The sequence below is a fragment of the Pseudonaja textilis genome, chromosome 10 (assembly GCF_049901715.1).
Source record: "Pseudonaja textilis isolate UNSWEBS1 chromosome 10, rPseTex1.2, whole genome shotgun sequence".
NCBI lineage: Eukaryota > Metazoa > Chordata > Lepidosauria > Squamata > Elapidae > Pseudonaja > Pseudonaja textilis.
In genome coordinates this window covers 2,436,573-2,461,344 of record NC_141999.1, presented here as the reverse complement: position 1 = coordinate 2,461,344, position 24,772 = coordinate 2,436,573, and the positions used below count along the sequence as shown (strand labels likewise).

Here is a 24,772-nt window from a genome sequence, read left to right as displayed (position 1 = left end):
GGTTGGTTTTTTATAGTTCATTTGGCACTCTAGTTGTTGGCAGCAATTCAAAGGAGATAAAGGTGGGTGCTTATCTCAAGGAACTGTTTGGGACTCATTATGAGCTGGGGAATGAACATAATTCCCAGCGTTGAAATAAAATGAGTTGTTTGGACTAAGCATGTACTTAATTACGGTCTCAGGAAGCCTTGGTTAGAACATTAAGTGATTCTGGCTTCCCCACTCACTTTGCTTGTCCCTGACCCTGGGACACTGCAACCGTCATAAATATGAACCAGTTGTCAAGCATCCAAATTAAATCATGTGACTACAGGGAAGCTGCGAGGGTCATAAGTATGAAAAACAATCATAAGTCATTTTTTTCAATACTGTTGTAACTTTAAACGGTCACTAAACAAACTGTTGTATGTCAAGGACTACCTGTAGTTGCTTGAGTCTGACAAGATTCTGGCTACAGGTGAAGAACAATAAGGGAAACCCCTCATAAGTAATCCCACATGTCATTCTTTGGGCCTGACCATTTTAGAGCAGGTTGCTGAGGTTGTAATGCCAAGCTGATCTTTCTTTATTCATGTCAGATAAACAGATAATCAGAGTTGGAAGGGACCTTGTAGATCATCTAGTCCAACCTCCTGCCCAAGCAGGAGACCCTACACCATTTCTGACATATGAGAGTCCAATCTCTTCTTGAAAGTCTCCAGTGATGATGCTCCCACAACTTCCGAGGGCAACTTCTGTTCCATTGGTTGATTGTTCTCACTGTCAGAAAGTTTCTCCTTATTGCCAGGTTGAATCTCTCCTTGTTCAGTTTTCCATCCATTCTTCCTTGTCTAAGCACCTTCAAATTATAGACATATAATGTTCAACACTGAGCCAGTAAAATAATGCCCAGAGGATGAAAAAAAGCAGTCCTGTTTGAGAAGGTGGTTGTTTTTGGACCCCCAAAATTTGAGAACCTCTTTCTTATGGAAGTAATCCATACGTTTTAATTTATGTTGACATTGTGCCGCTTTTTAAAAGATACCCAGCCCCGCTCTGCTTCCTTGATCTACCCACTAGATATTTCTCATTTCAAACGGCCAGCTTGGCAAATGAATGGGGTAGCAGCTGTTGCCTGATCTGGGGGACCCCTCTGCCACCCTTGGCCTGGCAGTGTTGCAGAGGATATCCAGTGGGACCCTTGGGGAGGATGGGAACAGGCTGTCTTCAGAGCTGCGAAACTCGAAGCTGGGACCAAAGAGAGCAGCAGCTTTGGGTGGGCTGAGAAAGAAAAGGGCAGGATAAATGGGGCCATAAAATGCAACATGAACTTTTGGTACATGCCTTTTAATCAACCAATGTATTTAATGGGGTTAAGGTTTTAAATCATGGCACATAAAGTGAGAAAAGTTATTACACGTAAATAAAGAATGTAATCAAAAGATTTTTAAATGATAACAAAGGCGAGATGCTCATAATGAGTGCGACAGTGAATCTTAACACACACACACACACCCAAATCCCCTTGTGGCTCTCGCATGATAAGGGGAGCTTTCCCCCTCTGAAAACAGTAGCTTGTAATTATTAATTACTTTAATTACTAATGGTTTTGATTTTATATTTGTTTATCATATTTATATTGCCGCCTATCTCACAGACCATGTTTTTGGGTGGTTTACAATAAAAAAACCTATAAAATGGCAATATAAAAAACCAATTAAAACTTTAATATATGATTAAAAGGCCAGGGGAGAGCATCAGATCATATGGAAAATGGAGCCATCTCATTAACCCACCAGTCCCTTGAGACCCCAGTACCTGATGACACAACCAGCTCTTGGGAGGTTTACAGAAAATTAAAAACACCTATGGAACTTGGAGCATGTAGCATATGAGTTTATACAGCACAGTTATTTACAAATATCACAATAACCAGCTCCTGTTGTTTCACAGCTGGCTTGGGATGCCTGTTGTGCAAAAGGCTCAGTGAGCAGATGCAAAATCCCCTCTGACAGCTTCTGCCAGATCCACAGTCAGTTTGCAGTACAGTGACCCAGTGGATTTATATTTCATCTGGTAATTTGCAACTTTATTTCTTGATTCTTTGAATTGTCAGGAAGTAGGAGACTGGTTTCTATTCCCCTGGTTCTTTGCTTGAGTGACTCAGTCTGGTTATTCAAGTACCTGTGAATTCCAGATCTTTCTTTGCCCATATTCCCTCCACATCAGTTGCCCACTTCTTGTTGTATTCACACAACTTATTAACCAGGCCACTTAACTGAAGATGAACACACTTGGGATAATTTCTTCTTTCTTCCCTTTGGGCCCAGTTGTTTTTTTCTCTTTATCAGGCAGAGTAACTGCCATTTAGAACTTAGAATAACAGGGTTGGAAGGGATCCTGGAGGTCTTTTAGTCCAACCACCTGCTAGAGCAGAAGACCTGTACCATTCCAGATAAAATGCAGTCAATCCCTCCTTGAAAATCTCCATTGAGGGAGCATCTACAATTTCTGGAGGTAATCCATTCCACTGATTCTTTCTTCTTAGCTTAGTTGTTTCTATTAAAAAAATATCTATTATCCTTCAACATGCTTAACTAAACCATTAATTATATCTAGCTTTCATATTTCTTCTCTAACCATTGATAAAATAATTCCTATACCTTATAATATTCAGTGTGCTCTCTTTCTTTAATTACAATTCTCGCTCAGTTATTACATGAAGGTATACATTTTCTTTACTGTAAGTTTCAGGTAAGCTCCCCAACAGGAATATTTCAAGTTTTAAATCAATATGCTGTTGTATCATCTTTTTCAACCATGAACATATTTTTGTCCAATATTTTTTAGCTTCATCACACGTCCACCACATATGGTAATATGTGCCAGATGTTTGGTGACATTTCCAACATTTCACTGATTTATCTTTAAACATCTTTGCCTGTCTTGCTTGTGCAAAATGCCATCTATAAAACATTTTGTATAGGTTCTCTTTGTATGCAGTTGACATTGTTACCTTGTAATTTCTATCCCATAGTTTCTGCCAGTCATTAAGTGCTATTGTATAACCAAAATTCTTTGCCCATTGTCTCCTTCAGTTGTTCCTCTTCTAGTTTAATGCCCAATAAATAACTATACAGTTTTTTTATTAGCCTTTCTTCTGTTCCTGTTAGTATCTTATCCAATTCTGTCAATTCTTTATATAAGCCATATGTTTTAACATTTTTCATATCTCAAATGTATTTGCAAGTATGAATACCAGATCATATCTATCCCTTGTTCACCCAGTTCTTGTTTGGTTTTGGATGTTGGTCTTTTGTTGGAAGTATAGATGAAAACACTATTTGTACTCCTCATTCTTTTAACTTTCTTCCCTAGCTGTTCACAATCTCTTGTTATTTAGCTGAAGAGCTAAATAACATCATAACCCATTATACCCATCAGGATGGGCCGAGACCCTTAAAATTGTTGTAGCATCCCCATGGTCACTCAATCAAAATTTAGACACTTGGGGAGCAACTCATATTTATGACAGTTGCAGTGTCTCAGGGTCATCTGAATACCCTTTGCAACCCTTTGAAAAGCAAAGTAAAGGGGTAAGCAAAGTAAATTCACTTAATAGCCATTTTACTAACAGAACAACTGGAGTGATTCACTTAATAACAATGGCAAGAAAACTCATAAAACGGGTCAAAATTCATTTAACTGTCTCACTTAGTAAAAGAAATGTTGGGCTGAACTGTGGTTGTAAGTTGAGGACTGTATATCAGTCTAGTTATATATATATTTTCATATGTGATGCTGCGTTTCAATTGTTATAATAGAATAGAGCTGGAAGGGACCTTGGAGGTCTTATAGTCCAGCCCCCTGCTCAAGCAGGAAACCCCAGACCATTCCAGACAAGTGACTGTCCAGTCTCTTCTTAAAAACCTCCAGTGATGGAGCGGCCACTATTTCTGAAGGCAAAGCTGTTCTACTGGTTAATTGTCCTCACAATTAAGTTTCTCGTTCATTATTAATTACTTAAATAGCATAGATATTGGTATCTGAATGTAACATTCTTTTTAATGTTCATATTTTATTGCGTTGTTTTTAATCTAGGCTATCAGGGTTGACATAGACGTCATGTTGCAAGTCCACGTATGATACACCACACGCTAAACAAATAAACAAGGCACATATGGGGAGGATGATTTCCAAGGCTAGAAGTTCACCACTTGTGTCTCAGGCACCCAGCAGGAGACTTTCTTTCCCACATACTTTGGCATTGCGCACAGTTTTCGACTCCTGCAAGTGCTAATAGCAACAAGGCTTAATATCGGAGCTTCCCATTCATTGATTTTTTTTTTCTTTCAAACATTTTATCTTTTCTCCTTATGCTCAATTAATCATCATAATTAACTGATTCTTGGCTGAGATATGCTTCCCAATTGGAATCAATACTGATTCCTGGCCCTAAATTTTAATATTGTCGGCTCAGGCAAAGCATCTGCGAATTCCCAAAAAAGCTGAATTTCAGAAACGTGGGTGACATTTCTCAGCAACCTTTCTTTTTCTCTTACTTTGCAACCGTTTTCACATTCAGTCATGCCAAAAGAAGAGCAGGCAGAATGTTTTCTTTTTCTTTTCTTTTTTAAATTTATTTTTTAATTTTAATTTTGAAATACTACACAATACTTAGCCTTGTTATACATATACACATTTTACTTCATCATTTATAATCTACTTATTTAATATATTAATTACTAATTAATTTAATCATAACAGCTAACATTTCAACCTTGTCTTCTGCTATATAACCATTGATAAAATGTATTCCATGTTTTATAATATTTAAACTCTCCTTTGTCTTTTATTTCTAAAGTTAAAAGTTTTTTTCCCAACAGGATCTGTATGCACTCGATCTTGAGCAATATCGCTACTCTGGAGTAAATCTGACTGGCTTCCGCATCTTGAACGTGGATAATCCCCATGTGTCTGCCATCATTGATAAGTGGTCCATGGAGAGGTTGCAGACAGCCCCCAAACCTGAACCTGGATTGATGGCAGGGGTCATGATGGTATGACAGTCACTTTGAACTCCTGGTTCTTTTCCTGCTGGTGTGTAGTCAGAAAAGGTTTGCAGCTCCTTTGGCTTGTGCCAAGCTACGCCAAAAGTTTTTAGCACCCTCTGCTTTTGTCAGAAGAGGAGTCTGACAACTTGCACCTTCAGGCTGAATGATGCATGACATCTGAATGGGTAAAATAACGTCATGCCCCCTTCTTCCAGAGGGCAAGAATCCTAGGAGAAGGAACTCTGAAGCAGTGGTTGCCAATTGGTGGGCCGAGGACCACTGGTGGTTCGTGAGAAAATTTTGGTGGTCCACAGAGAAATGTCCCCCCTACAAAGCATCCCCTCCCAAAGCAGTTAATGCAGGCTGCATGGGCACATAAGGCTGTGCCGCCCACAAGGCCCACCCACCCACTGGCCCCCACCCTTCGGCCGAGCACAAACCTTACCTTGAGCAGAGCCACGCAAGCTGGAACTGGAAGGTAAGACCAACGGCGGAGGAGGGAAATCCACCCTGGGGTGGCTTGCTGACATTGGTGGGAAAGTCGTTCCCATATTCCAGAGCTGGAGTAGTCACAGGACTGGCCCTTTGGTCATCCCAGAGCAGCTGCTCCTCCACCCGGGTGCATCAGCCTGTCCTGGACTGGAGGAGCTGATCCGGGATGACCAAAGGGCCAGTCCTTGTGGCTACAACAGTTCTGAAATATGGGACTGAATTTCCCACCAATGTCAGCAAGACACTGTCAGTCAAAATTCATCTTAGTGGTCCACGGGATTTAAAATTATGAGTTTGGTGGTCCCTGGGGTCCCAAAGGTTGGCGGCCCCTGCTCTGAAGCAAAGAGGCTGCAGCGGAAGGGTGTTTTTCTCCTAATATTATCCTGGAAGCCTGGACGCATGGCAAGTCAGCCAGTGCCAGGCTTTTCGGGTGAAGGCAGTGGCTCCTCACACAGGCCTAGCTGTAGAAGCTATAGAGACCATTTGAGGGTGGAGGGGATTGTTGTTAGAGTGGCTGCATGTGATCAAACCAATTACTGCCCCCCTTCATTTTAGACAGATGCTGCCCTGTTGTATGATGCTGTCCACATAGTCTCTGTGTGTTACCAACGGGCCCCTCAGATGACGGTCAACTCTCTTCAGTGCCATCGACACAAAGCCTGGCGATTTGGTGGGCGCTTTATGAATTTTATCAAAGAGGTAAGAAGAGCCCTAAACTCTCATAGATATTGCTCAGGAGGCAGTCACAGGGACGGGGACTGGGGCTTGGCCGTTAGAGACCCAGGCATGGACGGACTTCTAGGCTGTAACCCTTCGTGTTGTCAGGACAATGTTTAGATGAAAGGAATTTTTGGTGGAGCTACTCCTTGGCCTGGTTTGGCTAGCCAGCTAGCTATTTATCCTGACATGTTTCAAGCAAGCAAGACTGAATCATCTCAATTGTAGACAAAGCCCACTAATTCACTTGTCACCCCTCCGCCAGATGCATAATTTCAAAGAGTTCCTGCCGGCTCAAGTAGAAGTAATTGCCACGAGAGCAGTAGATACACTTAAGTACTGTTCAGATTGTTGAGGAGGTCATGCGATGACCTCACAATTGTGTGCATGAAAAATTGAAGTGCTTCCTGCAGGCGCGCACACAAAGACAGAAACAGGGAGTCAGTCTGTTCAAACCTTTGTCCTTGGATTAAGACCCAGTTTCTTTTGAACAGGCTGGCCTACCAGATTCCTTTCCTGGAAATTCTTTAAATGCTATGCTTGGCTCATGTCCCTTTCTTTGGAACACTAGATGATATTGCTGCCAAATCTCTGTAACCCAGGGCTTTCTCCAGGCATTCTTGTGGTTTCTCGGGGTTGATGGATCATCGCTCAATGGTGATAAAATGCATATACGATCAGGCTTTAAGTGGTTGCTGGTTGCAACGGCAATCAAAATGAAGTGATTCTGGTATGTAAAACAATGTGAAGAGAGAGACTACCCTTGCGTCATTGGCCAGCCAGTGGAGTTAAATGGCTCTGATTGAGAAGGAAATATTTTTGCCCACAAGTTGTGGCACTTCTGCCTCAGGGTGGAGAGTTGTCCAGCCACTTGAAAAGCTTTAAAAATGATTCATCCATATCATGGAGAAAGATGGCTGTGCATTTACTTGTAATGGAGGCTGCACCTATTATTTTCAGGGTCAGAAGAAGGAGGCTACTCAAAACCGCTTGTCAAGGAGCAGGAGGTGTGGGACATAGCTACCGACTTCCTCACTTTCTGATTATGAGTGAAGCCTTCAGAATGACCTGCTGCAGGACAGTTCTGACAACTAGTCATGGATTGAGCCAAATAATAGGAGGCAGCTGATAATTAGAGTCTTCTCTGTTGCCTCCACCATAGAATTGAGAGAGACGATAGCAGAGTTCAGGTTGATCAATGTGCAGCTCACAATCTACCCAGCAATGAGCAAGGACTGAACTTGGTCTAAAAGCCAGAAAGTAAATTCAGAGGCCTGAATGCTTTTCTTGCTTTCTTCCCGATTCCCAGGCTATCTAGATAACAAGGACTACTTTGGATACTCTTAAAACTGTCGTATTTCCTCTGGGTTCAGTCTTATCCCAGGATCTCCTGCTTCCTTATGTTTTAGCTAGTTGCAAATTTGCGAAATCTGCTGCTGGAAGCAACACCATAAAACAGCCACTGCAGCAGCAGCCCTCTTGGGAGCAGCTCTGCACAGAAGGCCTTTTTGAAGCTGGCCACCCCTCCATGGCACAACAGATGCCTTTGACGAGAAGGAACAGTTGAGTTGAACTAAAGGAGGCAGGTCAGGCCCTATAAATCAGAGCTGGCAGCAGGCAAGGCTTGCAAGTTAATCTGCTTTGCACGCTTTAGACACACACCGCCCAGATCTAAACCCAGCTCTGGTCAACTTATTTCAATTTATCTATTAGATAAAATGGAAGGGAAAGAAGGATGAGCAGAAAACCAAAACCTTGTTCTATCTCTGTTCAAAAAACATGTTTGTTCTGAGAGGAGAGGAGAAGGTCATAATAAGTACCCCTTGTAGGAAGACAGTCTATTGCAGCCAAAAATCTGGAGGAGACAGGTGGTACCTTTTCAAATAACAGATTTGATTAAAAGGACTTGGTTGCTGTTCAGTCACTAAGTCATGTGAAACTGTCCATGACCTCATGGACCACAGCATGCCAGCCCCCCCCCCCCATCCCCTGCCTGTCCTCCACTGTCTCCCAGACTTTGCCCAAATTCATGCCCAATATTTATTTATTCATGTCAGAAGCACCGCAATTAAAAAAGGCATAGTGTATGACATTGAATATAAAATGTAAAGTACAAGATTAAAATTCGTACCAATTCAACAGATCTTGCCCCAAAACTAGCAACATTAATTATGTTCTGACATGCCCACTGACACCATCTAAACCCCTCACCTCTGCTGCTCCCTTCTCCTTTCGCCTTCCGTCTTTACCAACATCAGGGCCTTTTCCAAGGAGTCGTCTCTTCTCTTTTGCTGGCCAAAGTATTGTGGCCAAAGAAGAGTCAGGTTTGATTTCCTTCACGGTTGACTGATTGGATCTCCTTGCAGACCAAGGGACCCTCTAGAATCTTTTCCATCATCCCAAATTTTCAAATAACAGATTTGAATGAAAGACCTACACTTCTTTAAGCTGTAGCTGCCTGTCACAAATGCTTATGCCTTTGAAAAAAATGTATTCTTTGAAAAGGTCCTCCTGACTTAAAGTTCTGCATCCAAGGAGTGCCCAGGTGAAAGGAAGAATGCAGATTTTTCTCTCGTGTCAGAGCACCAGCTAATGCTCTTGGAGATCACGGGTGACAGAGTTCAGTCACCAGGTAAAAATCAGTGTTCTCCTGGGGAACAGAGCAGAGGGGCAAACCCTTCTGAAGGTTTAGAGGGATTTTTTTAATGCCTTAATAACCCAGTGCTTCACCTCAATCACCCCAGGTGGGCACCCTTATCTTAGGCTGTCATTCCAGTTTCTGGAATAAGGGTCATTCCTAACTCTTCTACTACATCTTCATATTGCGTAAAATCTGTCATGAGAGCTGGACAAGTTATCTGAGTTGCAGGTAAAATTGCTGTGTGTGGCCTCCCTTTTGGTTCCCTGCCAACTTCCTCAGTAGCTCCTATTTGCAGCTTCCAGCTCTCAGGTAATACCTGGCTCTGGGTGCCCACTACCCCAGCTGGAATCCTCTGGCCAGCCCAGCCCAGGCCAGCCTTCCAGCAGAACTCTGTAATTGTCTGAGAAAGATGGACAGCTTGGAAGAGGCAACGCAGCAGCCTCCTTCTCCTCAACTCAGCCTCTTGAAAATAATGAGGGATGACCTAGTGGGGTTTTGTCACTTAGCTGCTTTCCCCGTACTTGCCTTTCACAGTCACCTGCCCTCTGTTCAATAAGGATGGTAAGGAGTTCTATGGGATGAAGCAGCCCCCCCATCTCAGGGCCTGGCCTCCCTCCATCCCTCATGCTGCTAATTATCCCTGGGATGTCAGAGAGTGCATGCATCCCACAGGCCTGGAGATAGTTGAGCCCTGGCCTAAATTATGATTTAAATGTGAAAGCAGGACCTTTCATTAAATGCCATCTTAGTTACTCAAGTTTGGAAATTTTCTGATTAGTTCGGTCATGAGAGGAGAGCAGCTTTCCAATGTGGAATACTGAGAACAGTAAAATGCCTCCTTTAGGCACATGGTGTGAAAAAAATGCAAATGTTGATATGTATATCCTTTTCACAGAGCAATATTGCAAATACAATGAAGTTGGTCTTCTTCTGATCTGAGGCTCAGGGAAACTGCCAGGGTCCCCTGGCATCCCACCTTATTTTCTGCCAACCTGATGGCTACTAATCATGATCTAGGGGACCATGGGAGGGCAGCAAAGTGGGCTTTTTTCTGACTGTCTTTTTACCTGGCTCCCAGGGGCTCCATATTTTCAGGCCAAACATGGTAAACCAGACCAGAAGAATGGCTTGGAGGGTTGGAAGGAGGGAATAAGTAGCAGCGAGGGAAGATCTGCAGCTCTTGCTGTCTCTCCACCCTCCTCAGTCAAGTCAACCCCACAACAGAATCCTTAAGGCCACAAAGGGTTTCCCCACTAATTTCTGCGGGCCTTGGAGATGAGGAGAGAGTGAGTCACCATGTCATATCCATGCTGTAAAAAATGGAAGACCACCACAAGGAGCCAGAAAAGAAGGGTGCAACACGGTTTGCTACCATCCAGTGGTGGCCAAAGGTTTTAGCCCAGATCCCACAGACCAAAGAGATGAGGACTAAGCAGGTTCTTCTGAACTTGAAGAGCCAGAGGATCCCCTGGAGTGCAACAGGTGGGGCAAGGAAGGGGCAGGAAACCCTTATAGGACTCAGGCCCACTTCTGCTATGATGACAGTGGAGAAGTATCTCTGTTATCATCATCAGCCCATGAGAGGCCACAGCCAAGAAGTTTGTCTTGGGCCACTGGAAATGAACGTGGCCCTAAGGCAGAGATTTCTCATGTAGTTTGCCAAGGCTCATGTCAAACCTCTTTACTCTCGTGGCCAGGAACGTACAGAATCACGTGACCAGCTTAGTCTTTAATGGCTGGAGCAGCAGGTAAACCGGAAGCGGTGGGCATCGACCATTTCTAAGGGGCAGTGGGGGTAGTGGGGGTTTCTCCAGTTTTGCAGACCAGGAAGCAGTGATGGGTTTAGCAAAGCTAAAAGAGGCAGCTCACTTCTGACTTAAGCCCTTGGCGCAGAGTTCCTTTATGCCACGTGTTCATCACCCCTCCTTCCCTGGTGCCACCCCTACCCACCATTCCTTCCTCCCTGCCTTTCAGGCCCAGTGGGAGGGCTTAACAGGACGAATCGCCTTCAACAAAACCAGTGGGCTCAGAACTGACTTTGACTTGGACGTCATCAGCCTCAAGGAAGATGGGCTGGAAAAGGTCGGTGGCTTCTTTGCTTACTCTTTGCTTTGTGCATCTCGGGAAAGATCTCGGGGGTTGCCAGAATCTCCCTCTTGGGCAGCTTCAAAGGGAGGAGGATGTGCTGGAGTCCCCAGAGAAAGAAACACCCCACCTCAAGATTGTGGGCTCTACTTTGCTGTGGGTTCCTTGCTTGAGTGGGGGCTGGGTTCAGGCTCTTCATCTTTCTTTAAAGCTTTTTGAACCAATTACATTTTTCAGCTTCTCCAGCTCCATAGTTCATACTAGCCTAAAAAATATCATGGAATCCTAGGGCTGGAAGGGACTTTGGAGGTCTTCTAATCCCTGCCCTCCTGCTCAGGGCAGGAGACCTTTTACCATTGCAGTCAAATGGTCGTCCAACCTTTTCTTGCGGCTCGGGCCTTGAATCAGCAGTGAATGGTTTGGCTAGATTGGTTGGAAGACTCTTGCATGTTTCCTAAGGGTGAAAGGAGGCACAGACCTCTCTCTCTCTCCCTCCCTCTCCCTCTCCTTCTCTCTCTCTCTCTCTCTCTCTCTCACACACACACACACACACAGACACAAAGGTTAGTTCATATATGCACACCCCATTCAGGGGAGTGGAAGTTTGGGTGTGGCCACACCAACCAGTAGATGTGGATGACCCATTGGACTTGGAGGCCCATGATTTTCCTTGTGCCCATCAGGGATCCTGTGATGGTGACCAAGGTAACTCTGCGAAGGGCTGCCCATGAAGGGAAAACATCTCCCTTTTGACTTTTGACATTTGGTGCAGGATCATTTTTCCGTGTCTCCTTTACCGCAAACAGTTTCTGAGGGCAATAACCCGAAGCTGAAAGAGCCCCTCAAGAAACAAACATCATTTGTTCATTTTCCTTGTTTCCTAGCTGCTTGTGCCCCGTGCAGGTGCTCACCTCCCCCCCACGAATGTGTGTTTAAAGCTTTTTCTGAGCTCAAGAGAGGTTTTAAAGTGGCTGCGTCAAATCTCGACAGAATGGAGCGTGACGGCCTTGTCAGGATGTAATGTGAATTAATGGCATCCCCGATGGAATCAAATCCCTGTTGATACTTGCTCCTTCTGTTCAGCATTTCACATTTGTTAAGGTTTTGGGTTTAGCACTTCCTCGCTTCCTGCAACTTGCAGATCGGTAATGTTGTATTCTGTGCTCTTGAGCTACCACAGTTAAGGCTTTGCAAAACAACAATGAGTGCAATCAGCTTTCCGGCTCCTGCAGAGACAGCCCCACCTTGCTGAATTCATCGTTGCCAAGGGGAGTGGGAATCTTGGTGTTTTGCTTCCCATAAGACTCCCAAGTCTTCACCCCCACTGCTTATTGGCAGATAAAAGCGGTGGGGGAGGGGTAGTTCTCAGACAAGCAGCAAATCAAAAAGTGTTTTCACTAAACTCTTTCATTGTATTGCTGTACATTTCTTTTTTTTGTGGGTTACTGTATAAGCAAGTGGGTCGTATGGTTTTCTAAAATACTATTCCAAAAAAGAGAAGATTTTGAAAGTTACGTGGTTTGACTGAGACTGGATCCTTTTGTCCTAGAAAATGAGGAATAAATCTTTGCCTTCTGCTTTCTCATTTGTAAGCTTTACGGACATCAATGATGTATCACCTAACAGTTTTGGAAAGATTATTTGAAGTCATTATGGCACATTCCACATTTTCTGCAGAACAGACATATTAGAGCTGCCCTTTCAGAGACCAACTTATTTCAAGGCTGAACTAGATTCTTCAGAGGATGCCGGTTCTGCCGGCCTCTAGATGATCTGGCCAATGCAACTCATGAGATCCATAGTTGCATCTGACACAGTTACCAAACTCTGGGATTGGTTGTGATGTTGCAACACATCTTTCTTGCTTTCTTTTTCCAACATGCTGATTTGCAGCAGATACCTGTGGATCTGAAGTGTCTCTAGTTGAGGCTGGTGGTGGGTCATTTCAATGAATGTTCAAGCAAAGCTTCCCAGCAACAGAGCTTCTGACACAGCACAGACCCCTCCCATTGGTCACATTGCCAACTTCAAAAGCTGATACAAAAATTTATGCCACCAGATAAAGACCGAATGCACCAATTATCACATTAAACAAGAGGAAAAGTTTCTACGCATCAATTCCACCCGCACTTTCTACAATTTTGTAAACAACAAACTAAAAGACTCAAGCCCCACCCCTGAAAGGACCTAATGGTAAAGACTACAATGATGACACCATTAAAGTGAACCTCTCTAACACATTCTTTGGCTCAATATTTGTAAACAGCAATGGATCATGCCCAATATTTCCTAGTCGAACCACAGACCACTACAATGATCTAATACATATCGATTTTACAGAAGACAATGTTGAAAAAGCAACATGCAATCTAAAACCATCTCTATCTATTGGACCAGATGGAATATGTGCCTACTGCCTAAAAGAGCTATCCACTGTCATAGCAGAACCTCTAAGCATAATCTTTGAAAAATCTTTCAGGACCAGCTCCTTGGCAAAACTATGGTCACAAGCCATGGTCATCCCCATCTTCAAAAAGGGAGACCCCAGCCTAGTTGAAAATTACAGACCAATCTCCCTATGCTGCGTCACCTGTAAAGTCATGGAATCAATTATTAACCAATCCATTATCCTCCACTTAGAGATAAACAACCTACTCTCCAATAAACAACTCGGTTTCAGAAAAAAACTATCCTGCAATCTGCAACTCTTACACTGCAAAAACATATGGACTACACAACTCGATCAGGGCAAAGCAATAGACGCAATCTACATAGACTTCTGTAAAGCCTTTGATTTAGTGGTACACGACAAACTACAACTAAAACTAAAATCTTATGGTATCTCTGGACACCTGCCTAACTGGATTGAAGCATTCCTGTCAAACAGACAACAAATGGTCAAAATTGGGAGCATCTTATCGAATTCTGTATCTGTCAACAGTGGTGTCCCCCTAGGCAGTGTTCTAGGACCAACTGTCTTCATACTCTCCATAAATGACCTCTGTGATCATATTAAGAGCAACTGCGTTCTCTTTGCTGATGATGTAAAGCTATTCAACACCACCGGCAATACTGCTACCCTTCAAAAAGACCTCAACTAATGTATCAGAATGGTCAAACAAATGGCAACTTCAAATCTCAACAAATAAATGCTCTGTCTTACATATTGGCAAAAAAACAAACAAACCAGAAAATAAAACACAAGCTGAATAGTCAAGACCTTGTTTATGATCCAAGCTCTGTAAAGGACCTTGGAATACTCATCTCTAATGATCTAAGTGCTAGAGCCCACTGTAACTACAAAGCCAAAAAGGCATTAAGAGTTGTTAACCTAATCCTACATAGTTTTTTCTCTGGTAATATCACACTAATAACTAGAGCATACAAAATATTTGCTAGACCAATACTTGAATACAGCTCATCACTCTGGAACTCACATTACAAATCTGATATTAATAATGAGAAAGTCCGAAAATATTTCACAAGAAGTGTTCTCCACTCCTCTACTCATTGCAGAATGCCACCAGACTTGAAATTCTAGACATAGAAAATCTAGAACAACACCTCCTTCGGTCCGATCTAAGTATAGTACATAAAATTATATATTGTAATGTCCTACCTGTTACTGAATACTTCAGCTTCAACCATAAAAATACAAGAGCACACAATAGATACAAACTCAAAGTAAACTGCACCAAACTTGATTGCAGGAAATACAACTTCAGCAACACATGGTCAATATCTGGAATACTCTACCTGACTCTGTGATTTCTTCCCCAAACCCCAAAAACTTTAACCTTAGACTGTCTACTATTGATCTCACCCCTTTCCAAAGAGGTCTGTAGGGGGCATGCATAAGCACGCCAACATGTCTACCGTCCCTGTCCTATTGTTTCTTTTTATTTTTCTTATATGTATCCATTTCATGTATTCATAACTATGTTTATATTTATACCTGTTATCTTATAATTGCTTGACAAATAAATAAATAAAATAAAATAAAATATAAAATAAATAAAAATAAAATAAATATGTGAGGCAGCGGCAGCTCCCAGACAGAAGTATCCAGTTTTTGCAAAGAAGCAACCACCAAGCAAGTCAAACCCACCTGAACAGATCAAAGTGCTGTTCAGAAACTCCATGATCCGCCACTGTTCAAAATGAGGCAATTGATTGTAATCTGATTGCAAAAGCCCTGGTGATAGCTGAATGCAGCAACTCTATCCCTCCTTTGCAAGTCACTGGTTGTGTTTGCATAGCACCAAAGGTTGCTGGGAGAGCAAAGAGCTGCTCAGCACAACCGCCTGAGAACTGGAACTTAATCCAGTGGATCAAGCTAGCACCCCACACACCAAAAGCCTACAACTAAAAGTCTAAAGCAGAAAGTCTATAAGAAATATATTTGTACCTGCACAAATCCTGAAGAATAAGGAAGTCATAGCTAGCACTGTAGTGACTGGCAAGGTATGTACTATGTTTGTATTCCTGCCCACGGATTATTCAAATTACACCCACATCAAGTGCAAATTGGTCTGATTTCTAGAGGAGAAAATGGAAGGTCTAGATGCATGTCTAGCTACTCTGAGTCTCACCTGTGAAAAAGAGGAATTCTTCGAAAAGCAGAAATCTGCATTTGAACTAAATGCAGCAAGGAAGAAACAACTATAAGAAAAAATGAAGCCCATGGGGCAGACCAATGAAAACATGTCACTCAAAGGACAAAAATACAAGGAGAGGTTCCCTACCATTGGAGCTGAACAATCATTTTCATATCCTCCCCCTGGAAGAAAACACACAGACATCTGGAGTATCAGATATTCCCGTGAGGAAGAAAACTAGCTCAGACTGTCACAAGGAGTCTACTGAGTTTCCCAAAGAGAAAAGACATGAGCAGGTGATTGGTAACTTAAGTCTCAGCAATTTGTAGACCATACAATCCATCAAGAGTTGTGTTGTCTCCCAGATGCAAAGATCAAAGAGGTGACACAAGGCTCACCCACATAATCAATCCCACTATAACCCCTTTCTCCTCTTTCGTGTTAGGAAGAGCGATACAACAAAAAAGAACTCGAAAAACACATCAAGCGTCTATGAACAGCTAGGTAGGAAGGCAAAAGAGATAGGAGCACAGATGGTGTTTCATCTGTACTGCCAATGGAAGGTCAACATTAATGAGGAAATAGAGAATTTTAAAGATAAATCACTGGGTTGAGAGATGGTGCCTTCAAGATATGTTTTGATTTCTGGACCATGGTTTACATTATCTAGAGCCATGATGGCGAATCTATGGCATGTGTGCAGGCACACAAGCCCCAGCCAAACTTACCTTCACTGCGCATGTGTGCGCATCTCCCAGCTGATTTTGGACTGATTGAGGCTGTTTTCAGCCTCCCTGAGGCTCAAGGGAAGCCTCTGTAGCCTCGGGAGGCTGAAAAACAGGCCTTCTGGAAATCCCTGCAGCGGCTTCCCTTGAGCCTCCAGGAGGGAGAAAACGGCCTCAAATGGGCCGGAAATCAGCTGAGAGACATGTGCATGCACAGTGCAGGTAAGGGAGTAGGGCAAGGGTGTTGCGTGCGTATGTGCAGGATGTGGGGTGCATTGCATTGTGGGTGTCAGCAGCCGTGTGCTTTCTGCACACCACAACAAAAAGGTTTGCCATCACTGATCTAGAGGAAGGGCTTCTGGCATACGATGGGCTGCACCTCACAAAGACTGTAAGAACGTGTTTGGGAAAGCTCTAGCTTGGCTTATCCATAGGTGTTTCAACTAAAACTGGAGGGGGAGGGAGACCAATTTTTAGGACCAAACCCAAAGCACAAATCCCAAGACAAATCAGACAGTACAGAAAGGGATGGTGAGAAGGAAGGGGCACTCAGGCACGTAATAGGAGATGCAGAAAGCAAACATTGGATCAACCATAAATGCTCAAAGTATGGGGAACAAACAGGGTGAACCTGAGGTCCTACAATAGTACGTGAGGACTGGTACAATATTGTCGCTACTATTGAAACTTGGTGCACTGGAACCCATATTTGGAACATTCTACTAGAAGGATATACATTGTTCAAAAGAAACAGAACCAATGCAAAAGGAAGGGGGAAGGGGTTGCATTGTATGCAAGGAAGTACTATACAGAAATATACAATAGCAAGGATGAAAGCCAGTTTGAAAGTATTTGGGTGAATATTAGGGGTAAAATGACATTACTACAGGCCACCTAACCAGGTTCCCCAACATGTCTAGCTGACAACTTTATCTCTCAAAAGATGGAGGGACCTAGAGGTCAACTATACTAGATTTAATTCTTACTAATAGAGACAGAATGGTTGAAGGAGTGGAAGTGGCAGGAGCTCTAGTAGAGAATCAGCACATCATACTAGAATGCACCATAATGTAGGGACGGGTAACTGAACAAAGTCAAACTAGTGTTATCAACTTCAACAAGCTAAGAGGGAGAATCGTGTGGGAATCTTAAAGGGAAGAAAAGTACAGGATGCTTTGGATACTTTGAAAACAAGAAAGACCATGCCACAGAGAAAGAAGAATAAGAGACTCCAGACAAGGATTCCAGGGTTGTACAAGGAGCTCACTGACACACTGAGGGGCAAAAGTACCAGCAAATAGTCCAAATTTACAAAGACAGAGTCAGGAAGGCTAAGACTCAGAGTGAACTTGTAACAAATGCTAAAAATAACAAGTTTCTTTCAATAAGGAAAAGAAGAACATCAAGGAAACCGTTGGTCCACTAATGGGAGAAGATAGCAAGAAGGTGACACACAGCAGGGAAAAAGCAGAAGTGTTTAATTCTATCTTTGCATCTGTCTTTACACAAAAGGAAAAAAAAGAGTCCAATCTATCAAAAGCAGCACTGGTGGGTGACACAATAAGAATGCAGATCAAAATAGGCAAGGGATTGATAAGAGCATACCATCTGCTTTGCGTCAGTTCAAATCTCTGGGGCCAGATGGTTTATATCCAAGGGTACTGAAAGAGCTGGCAGATGTGATCTCGGAACCAATGAATAAAATATTTCAGAGCTCTTGGAGCACAGAGGACTGGAAAGAGCTGATGTGCTTCCAATCTTCAAAAAGGCTAAAAAAGTGGATCCAGGAAACTATAGACCAATCAGCTTGACATCAGTGTCTGGAAATTCTTTTGGAAAGGATAACCAAGCAGTGTAAACAAGAGATTACTGCAAGCCAGCCGAAACAGAAACAGCAATCACACTAGCAATAGCACTTAGACTTATCTACCGCTTCACATTGCTTTTCACAGCCCTCTCTAGGCAGTTTACAGAGTCAGCATATTGCCTCCAACAATTTGGCTCCTCATTTTACTGACCTCGGAAGGATGGAATGTTGAGTCAACCTTGAGCCACTCAAAATCGAACTCCTGGAGTGAGCAGCGAGTTAGTCCTGCAATACTGCATTCTAACTGCTGTGCCACCACAACTGTTAAGGTTGGAGCTCTAATGTTCTTCTAATGGGTTTCTTAAAAACAGATTATGCAAGACAAACCTTGTTGCCCTTTTTTGATAAAGTAACTAAATTAGTGGCTCAGGGAACTGCCAGTAAGACATTTGACAAAGCAGACCACAGCTTCTTGGAACAATGTGGGATAGGCAATACCATCACCAGAAGTCAGCGTGTAGTCCTCAAAGAATTTACATAGAACAAAACATGCAGTGGGGTACCTCAAGGTTCTATCTTTGGCCTGATGTTCTCTAATAGCTTCATAAATGATCTAGATGAGGGGATAGAAGGGTAACTGATCAAATTTACACCAAGCTGGGGGAAAGTGCCAACAATCTGGAAGATCAACTCAAGATTCAAAAGCATCTTGACATACTTGAGCATTGGGCACCCTCTAACAAGATGCCGTTCAGTGGTGAGAAAAGTAAGGACTTGCACTTAGGCAGGAAAACACAAACACATAGTGAATAGCAGTACCTGCTTTAACAGTGAGAGGGATCTAGGTGGCCACACTTAAATATGAGCTAGCAATGTGCTGCTGCTACTGCCATAAAAGTCAGTGCAGTCTCCTAAGCTGCATCAATAGAGGAATAGCATCAAGAAAATGAACAGTGATGGTGCCATTTTACACCACAGTGGTGAGACCACACTTGGAATATTTCATCCAATTTTGGTCACCACAATACCAAACAAATGCTGAGGCCCTAAAAAGAATGAAGAAAAGAGCAGCAAAGATAAGGGGTCTGGAGGCTAAACCATGTGATGAATGGCAGAGGAAACTATTTAACCTAATGAAGAGAAGGCTCAGGGGAGACATGATAGCATCTTCCAGTGAAGAAGGTGTTGATTTATTCTCCATAGCATCTTAGGGCAGGAGACAGTGGGTGGAAACTTATCAAAGGGAGATTCAACTTGGGAATAAAGAGGAATGTCATAACAGAATAATTAATGGTTAGCTTGCCTCCAGGCATAGTGAGTGCCCCATCACTAGTGGTTTTCTAGAAAAGGTTGGACAACCATTTGTCCAGGATGGTATAAGGGCAGGGACTTGGACTAGAAGGGAACCAAGGTCTCTTCCAGCCTGAAGATTCTGTGATTCTTAATTCCTTGCTTCCTTTCCCAAAGAGTTACACAAGCAAGCCTCCCCTGCATGCATTTTATTAGTGTGGCTGCCACATCTGCATCCAGAGTGGCCTGGAAGGGCTGTGGCTGTGCTAGCCTGAGACAGCCAATGGAGAGATAAAAGGAGAGATGGAGCTGGTTCTACTCTTGAAGGGCAGCAGTTCTGTCATGAGGGCCGAGGAGCTGACCTGGCCACTAGCCAGGACAGGTATGAGGAGGTTCAGAGTCCCATTGGCCCAGCCTGCTATAAATTGTTATAGACTAGAGCCTGTGGACACACTTACCTCCTCAATTGCTGCTGGTTTGACCCAAGTTCGAGGGAAAATGGAGGAGTCAAAGAGAGGAGAGGAAAAAAACTCCACAAAACTGGAGAGGAAAGTTGGAGAGTGGAGTTACAAATGAGAAAAGCAGTGGTCATTCCTGGTGGAAGAAGGGAAGGGAAGGGAAGTCCCAGAAAGTTGAGATCTTTGCTTAAAACCAAGATGGAAGATGCTGTTGTTGGTGAAACCATGGTATCTGGGGAAGGACTGGGCAGTAATCCCAGAGAGCTCTTCCCCCAGTAAAGGAGACAAGCTGGTTTCTGGCCTTTCTCTTCTTGATAAAAATTTAATCCATCTTCTACTTCCCCTTCTTATTTACCACAGTCAAATCATTACAGACAAACTATTTGCCTTCAGCTGAAGGAATTTAGCATCTGAACAAAAATGGGTGAGCTCTCCCTTTACTTTCTTCCAAGTTTACTGCTGTCAACATTTGAAGAAGTTTCCTGTGCCTTCGTTTAGGGCTTTCAAATTATCTGAGCACCTTTCTTTGCCACCGTTTTTTTTTTTCCAGGACCAAAAGCTTTAGCTTGGTTTCTCCTCACTTTTAGCCTTTTTTCCCATCCCAGGTTGGAGTGTGGAGCCCCTTGGATGGGCTGAACATCACTGAAATTGCCCGAAGGCAGGGGCCCAACGTGACGGATTCCCTGACCAATCGATCTTTGGTGGTCACCACAGTTCTGGTAGGTTACTTGGGAATTCAGTGTAATTCCTTCTGCTTTCCTGTATTGTTTCAGATCTGAGATAAATATATTCCTCAGAAAATAAATAAACAAAAACCCTGAGCTGCCCTGGGTAACCAGGCAGGAAAGGATTCTGTAAACTCTTGCCTGCACAAGAATTTCTCTTTGTGAGAAATTCAGAGTTGATCAATGGATTGGCATTAGCCTGCTAGGATTGTTATCCTGGGACTTCAGGCTCCTTATTGAGGCCACCCAGCCAGGAGTGGCTCAGGATTTCTATGATCCCATATTCCTCCCCCTCAGTCAGGTGCAGTTTGACGTTCATTGTGACTGGAACTGGTGATCTGAGGCGCTTTGTGTAACTCAATTGCCATAGCATGTCATTCTCTGGTCCTTGGTGACTGATAGCTACTCTGAACCTCTGTAGAGTAGGAGATCAATTGAAATGGTTTATTCCAAGCAACCCTGGATTAGGATAATTTCCTAAATTTTCCTGAAGAATTTAATGGGCTGGGCAGGTAATATTTTTCTCCTGTGCATATTCTTCCCTTTTATTCCCCAGGGGGCTAAGTGCAATGAAGAGGATGGGGTGGTGGTGATGGAATAGATTAGGGTCCTTTTTGAAGCCCACCATAAATCCTTCTCCATGGCAATGGGGGCACAAAGAGGAGCTTTTTTCTTTGCTTCTCCTGCATAGCCTGGAACAGGCCTGCAATCTTCTCTGGGAACATTTGTAATTATAGGGACTGTCCCAAATATTTCATTCAAGGGTGTGTTAACTGAGAAAATGGTGGCCTTGAAATTCCAGATCTGGATCCATTCCAGTCTCTTCCCTCAGACCCTGCAGTGTAGCCTCAGTCTTTGTGGGTTAGCCGAAAGAGAGCCAGAGGTTGCTTGCTATTTATCTGGCGTGCTGCTGTTTTGTGCCTGAGCTCAGACTGGCTCAGAAAGGGGCCTTGTGTCACTGTCATTTTGAGTTTGGAAAAGCAAGCCTGTGTGGCAGGTTGTCCACAAGGCATGGCCCAGAGGCAAGATGGCAGCAGCAATGATGCAATAAAGCTCCAGCTGTTCGGGTTTTTTTTAAATAAGCATATCCTCTTGACATTTTGTCAGTTTAGCTTTCCCTTGAGGGTCTCCTGAATCTTCATTTAGTTGAGGAACTCCAGTTTCGTTCAGGATTATCCGATCACTTTAGCTCCTGGTACAGAAAGCTTAAAGTATGGAGTTTAAAGCGTTTTGAGCGGGGCCTTCCTTAACACTTTTTGGGGGGTTAGAAAAAAGAGGGGAGAAATTACAGGAAACCACACATAGATTCCTAACAAAAGATGGAATTGATTCAACTTTCTATGATGGAGAGCAGTTGCAAGAAAAAAACAAGACCTCCTTTGGAAGCACCCACAAGTTGGAGAGCATGAAGGGAAGCTGGTGGCCCTCACCGCCCTCTTGGAAGGAGAAAAAGTCTCAGGTGTGCTTGTCACTTGCCACTTCAAGTACCTTTATGGCTTTCTGTCTCAGCAACAGCGCAGACTGTGGCCATCAGCTTCCCTTTCTCTACTGTCATCCTACTCTCAAAATTCATCCCCAAATGTCCCTCTGAGTCATCCATCCATGCTACTAAACAATTACAATCACAGTAATTTCTAGTTAACACTTTTATTAAGGCTAATTTCAGCTTTAAAAATAGTGAGCAAGATTTGAGTTCCCTAGAACTTCTTTCCAAGTCCCTTTTTTTATAAAAAAAGTCAAGAATAATAAATTCTCAGATTTCCATTCAGCTTCTTACCTTGTCTATAAGGAAAGCTTCTCCCTTTTTAAATGGAGGTGCAAGACGAGATGAAGGCAGGTTATTCTGGACCATTATTTTGGATCCACTGAATACATCTTTCAAAGCTCCAGGGAAGTACCAGAGGTCTGGAAAAGAACTGATGTGATTCCTATCTATAAAAAGGGTAGAAAAGTCACCATACATATTAAATTGTTTTCATTCCCAAACCAGGCACTCTCTTTGCCTTTTCCTCAAAAAGAACAAAATCTTTGTTCTAAAAAAGAAGAATTAAAGAATAACTAAGCCTATAGAACAGCACAAATCAACAAGTTAATCTTCCATTGATGTTGTTCCCAAGAACCCAAAGAATATCTGGTCAAGAAATATCATCGAGAATCACATAAGATTAAGGAAGCAGTGAAAGTAACAAAGGAGCAAATATAGCAAAGAAGACCAGCAGAAAAAAGATAGAGGAACAGCCATATGGGACTTAATTCTTTCAAACAAAGAAGAAATGACAGAGGGAGTTGAAACAGCAGGAACCTTTGGTGAGAGTGACCATGTCATATTAGAATTCAACATATCGCAAACACAAGCAATAGAAGATAATGATACCAGAGTCCTAGATTTTAAAGGAGCTAATTTTAATAAATTCAGAGAGAGCTTGGGAAATATTCGTTGGATGAAAATCCTAAAGGGGAAAACAACTCAAGAAGCGTAGGAAACTCTGAAAAATATGATCATAAAAGCCCAGACCAGCACAATACCACTGGGGAAAAAAACAAGTTTTCCAAGAAGAAACCAGCATGGCTGCACAAAGATCTCTCTGGCAAATTGAAAGACAAAAAGGACAAGTACAAAAAAATGGAAAGAAGGATATATAATTAAGGCAGAATATGAGCAGATAGCTAGAATCTGCAAAGGTAAAGTCAGAAAAGCAAAGGCTCAGAATGCAACAAAAGTCAAAGATAAAAAACGTTCTTCAACATATAAATAACAAGAAATCAGGGAAACAGTTGTTCCATTAAAGAGGGAAGATGGCAAGGAAATAACAGACAACAGAGAGAAAGCAGAGCTGCTTAACTCATTCTTTGCATCTATCTTCACACAAAAAGAAACTATAGGCCAAAGACAGACTAGAAATAAAAGTTAAAATTAGCAAAAGAATAGTAAGAGAATACCTGTCTGATCTTGATGGACGCAAATCACCAGGACCTGACAGATTACATCCCAGAGTTTTAAAGGAGCTGGCAGAGGTCATCTCAGAACCGCTACACCAATCTCTCAAAAATCCTGGAGCACCGGGGAACTCCAGAGGACTGGAAAAGAGCTGATGTGGTTCCTATCTTCATAAAAGGGGAAAAAATAGACCCAGGAAACTATAGATCAGGGATGTCCAACCTTTCACCTTCCCTGGGCCACATTAGAAGATGAAAATTTGGTTTGGGCCGCACATAAAATAAAATAACAGTAACAATACCTGATCATCCAAAAAAAAAAAAAAACCATAGAAAACATAGTTAACATATTAAATTTATTTGGAAATGAAGTTAGTGAGATGTTTTTATTATTAATTATTTATTAAAAATTATTTATTTTTTATCACGGTTTTTTCATCACGTTTTTTTATCATGGTTTATTTTCTGGCCAAATTTTTGGGGGGAGAAAGCTCGCCCACCTCGCGCCTACCTCTCCTCCTGCAAATGGCCCGGCTGGATGAGGCAGGACTGGAAGGCAGAAGCAGCAGCAGCTGCGGGGGCAGAAGCAGCGGCGGGGGCAGTGGCGGCGGGGGCAGAAGCAGCAGTGGTGGCGGGGGCAGAAGCGGAGGTGGTGGGGGCAGAAGCGGCAGCGACGGCAGGGGCAGAAGTGGCAGCGGGGGCAGAAGCGGCGGGGGCAGAAGCGGCAGCGATGGCGGTGGTGGCAACAGCAGGAGGTGGCACTCTGACGGCGCCTGCTTTTTCTATTGCTGCTTGGCCTGGCACTTGCCTCAACCTGCCTCACACCTGCTTCTCCTCCTCCTCCTCACTGGCTCTGGCACAAAGGTTGGGGTGGGCACTGGGCCGCATTACAAGGTGACCTGGGCCGCATGCGGCCCTTGGGCCGCAGGTTGGACAAGCCTGCTATAGATCAATCAGCCTAACATCAATACCCAGGAAGATACTGGAAAAGATAATAAAAAAACAGATCTGCCAACATCTAGAAACAAGTAAAGTAATAACTAGCAGTCAGCATGGGTTTGTTAAAAACAGATCATGCCAAACCAATCTTATTTCATTCTTCAACATAATGAATAAATTAGTAGACCAATGAAATATTGTAGACATAATATACTTAGACTTCAGCAAGGCATTTGACAAAGTAGACCACACCTACTTCTTAGTAAGCTAGAAAAAAGTGGGATAGATAGCATCAACACCAGATGGATTTGTAACTGGCTGACAG

General features: G+C 43.0%; 1 protein-coding gene across 1 annotated transcript in view; it reads left to right on the top strand.

Annotated features, from left to right (window-relative positions):
- The window catches only part of GRIK3 (glutamate ionotropic receptor kainate type subunit 3), a 239,526-nt gene that overhangs the window by 170,616 nt on the left and 44,138 nt on the right, over positions 1-24,772 (top strand). Inside the window, exons 6-9 of the mRNA XM_026702721.2 lie at positions 4,866-5,039; positions 6,081-6,224; positions 10,858-10,965; positions 20,452-20,565. Of these exons, the coding sequence (XP_026558506.2) occupies positions 4,866-5,039; positions 6,081-6,224; positions 10,858-10,965; positions 20,452-20,565 (540 nt within the window). The remainder of the gene's footprint in view (positions 1-4,865; positions 5,040-6,080; positions 6,225-10,857; positions 10,966-20,451; positions 20,566-24,772) is intronic.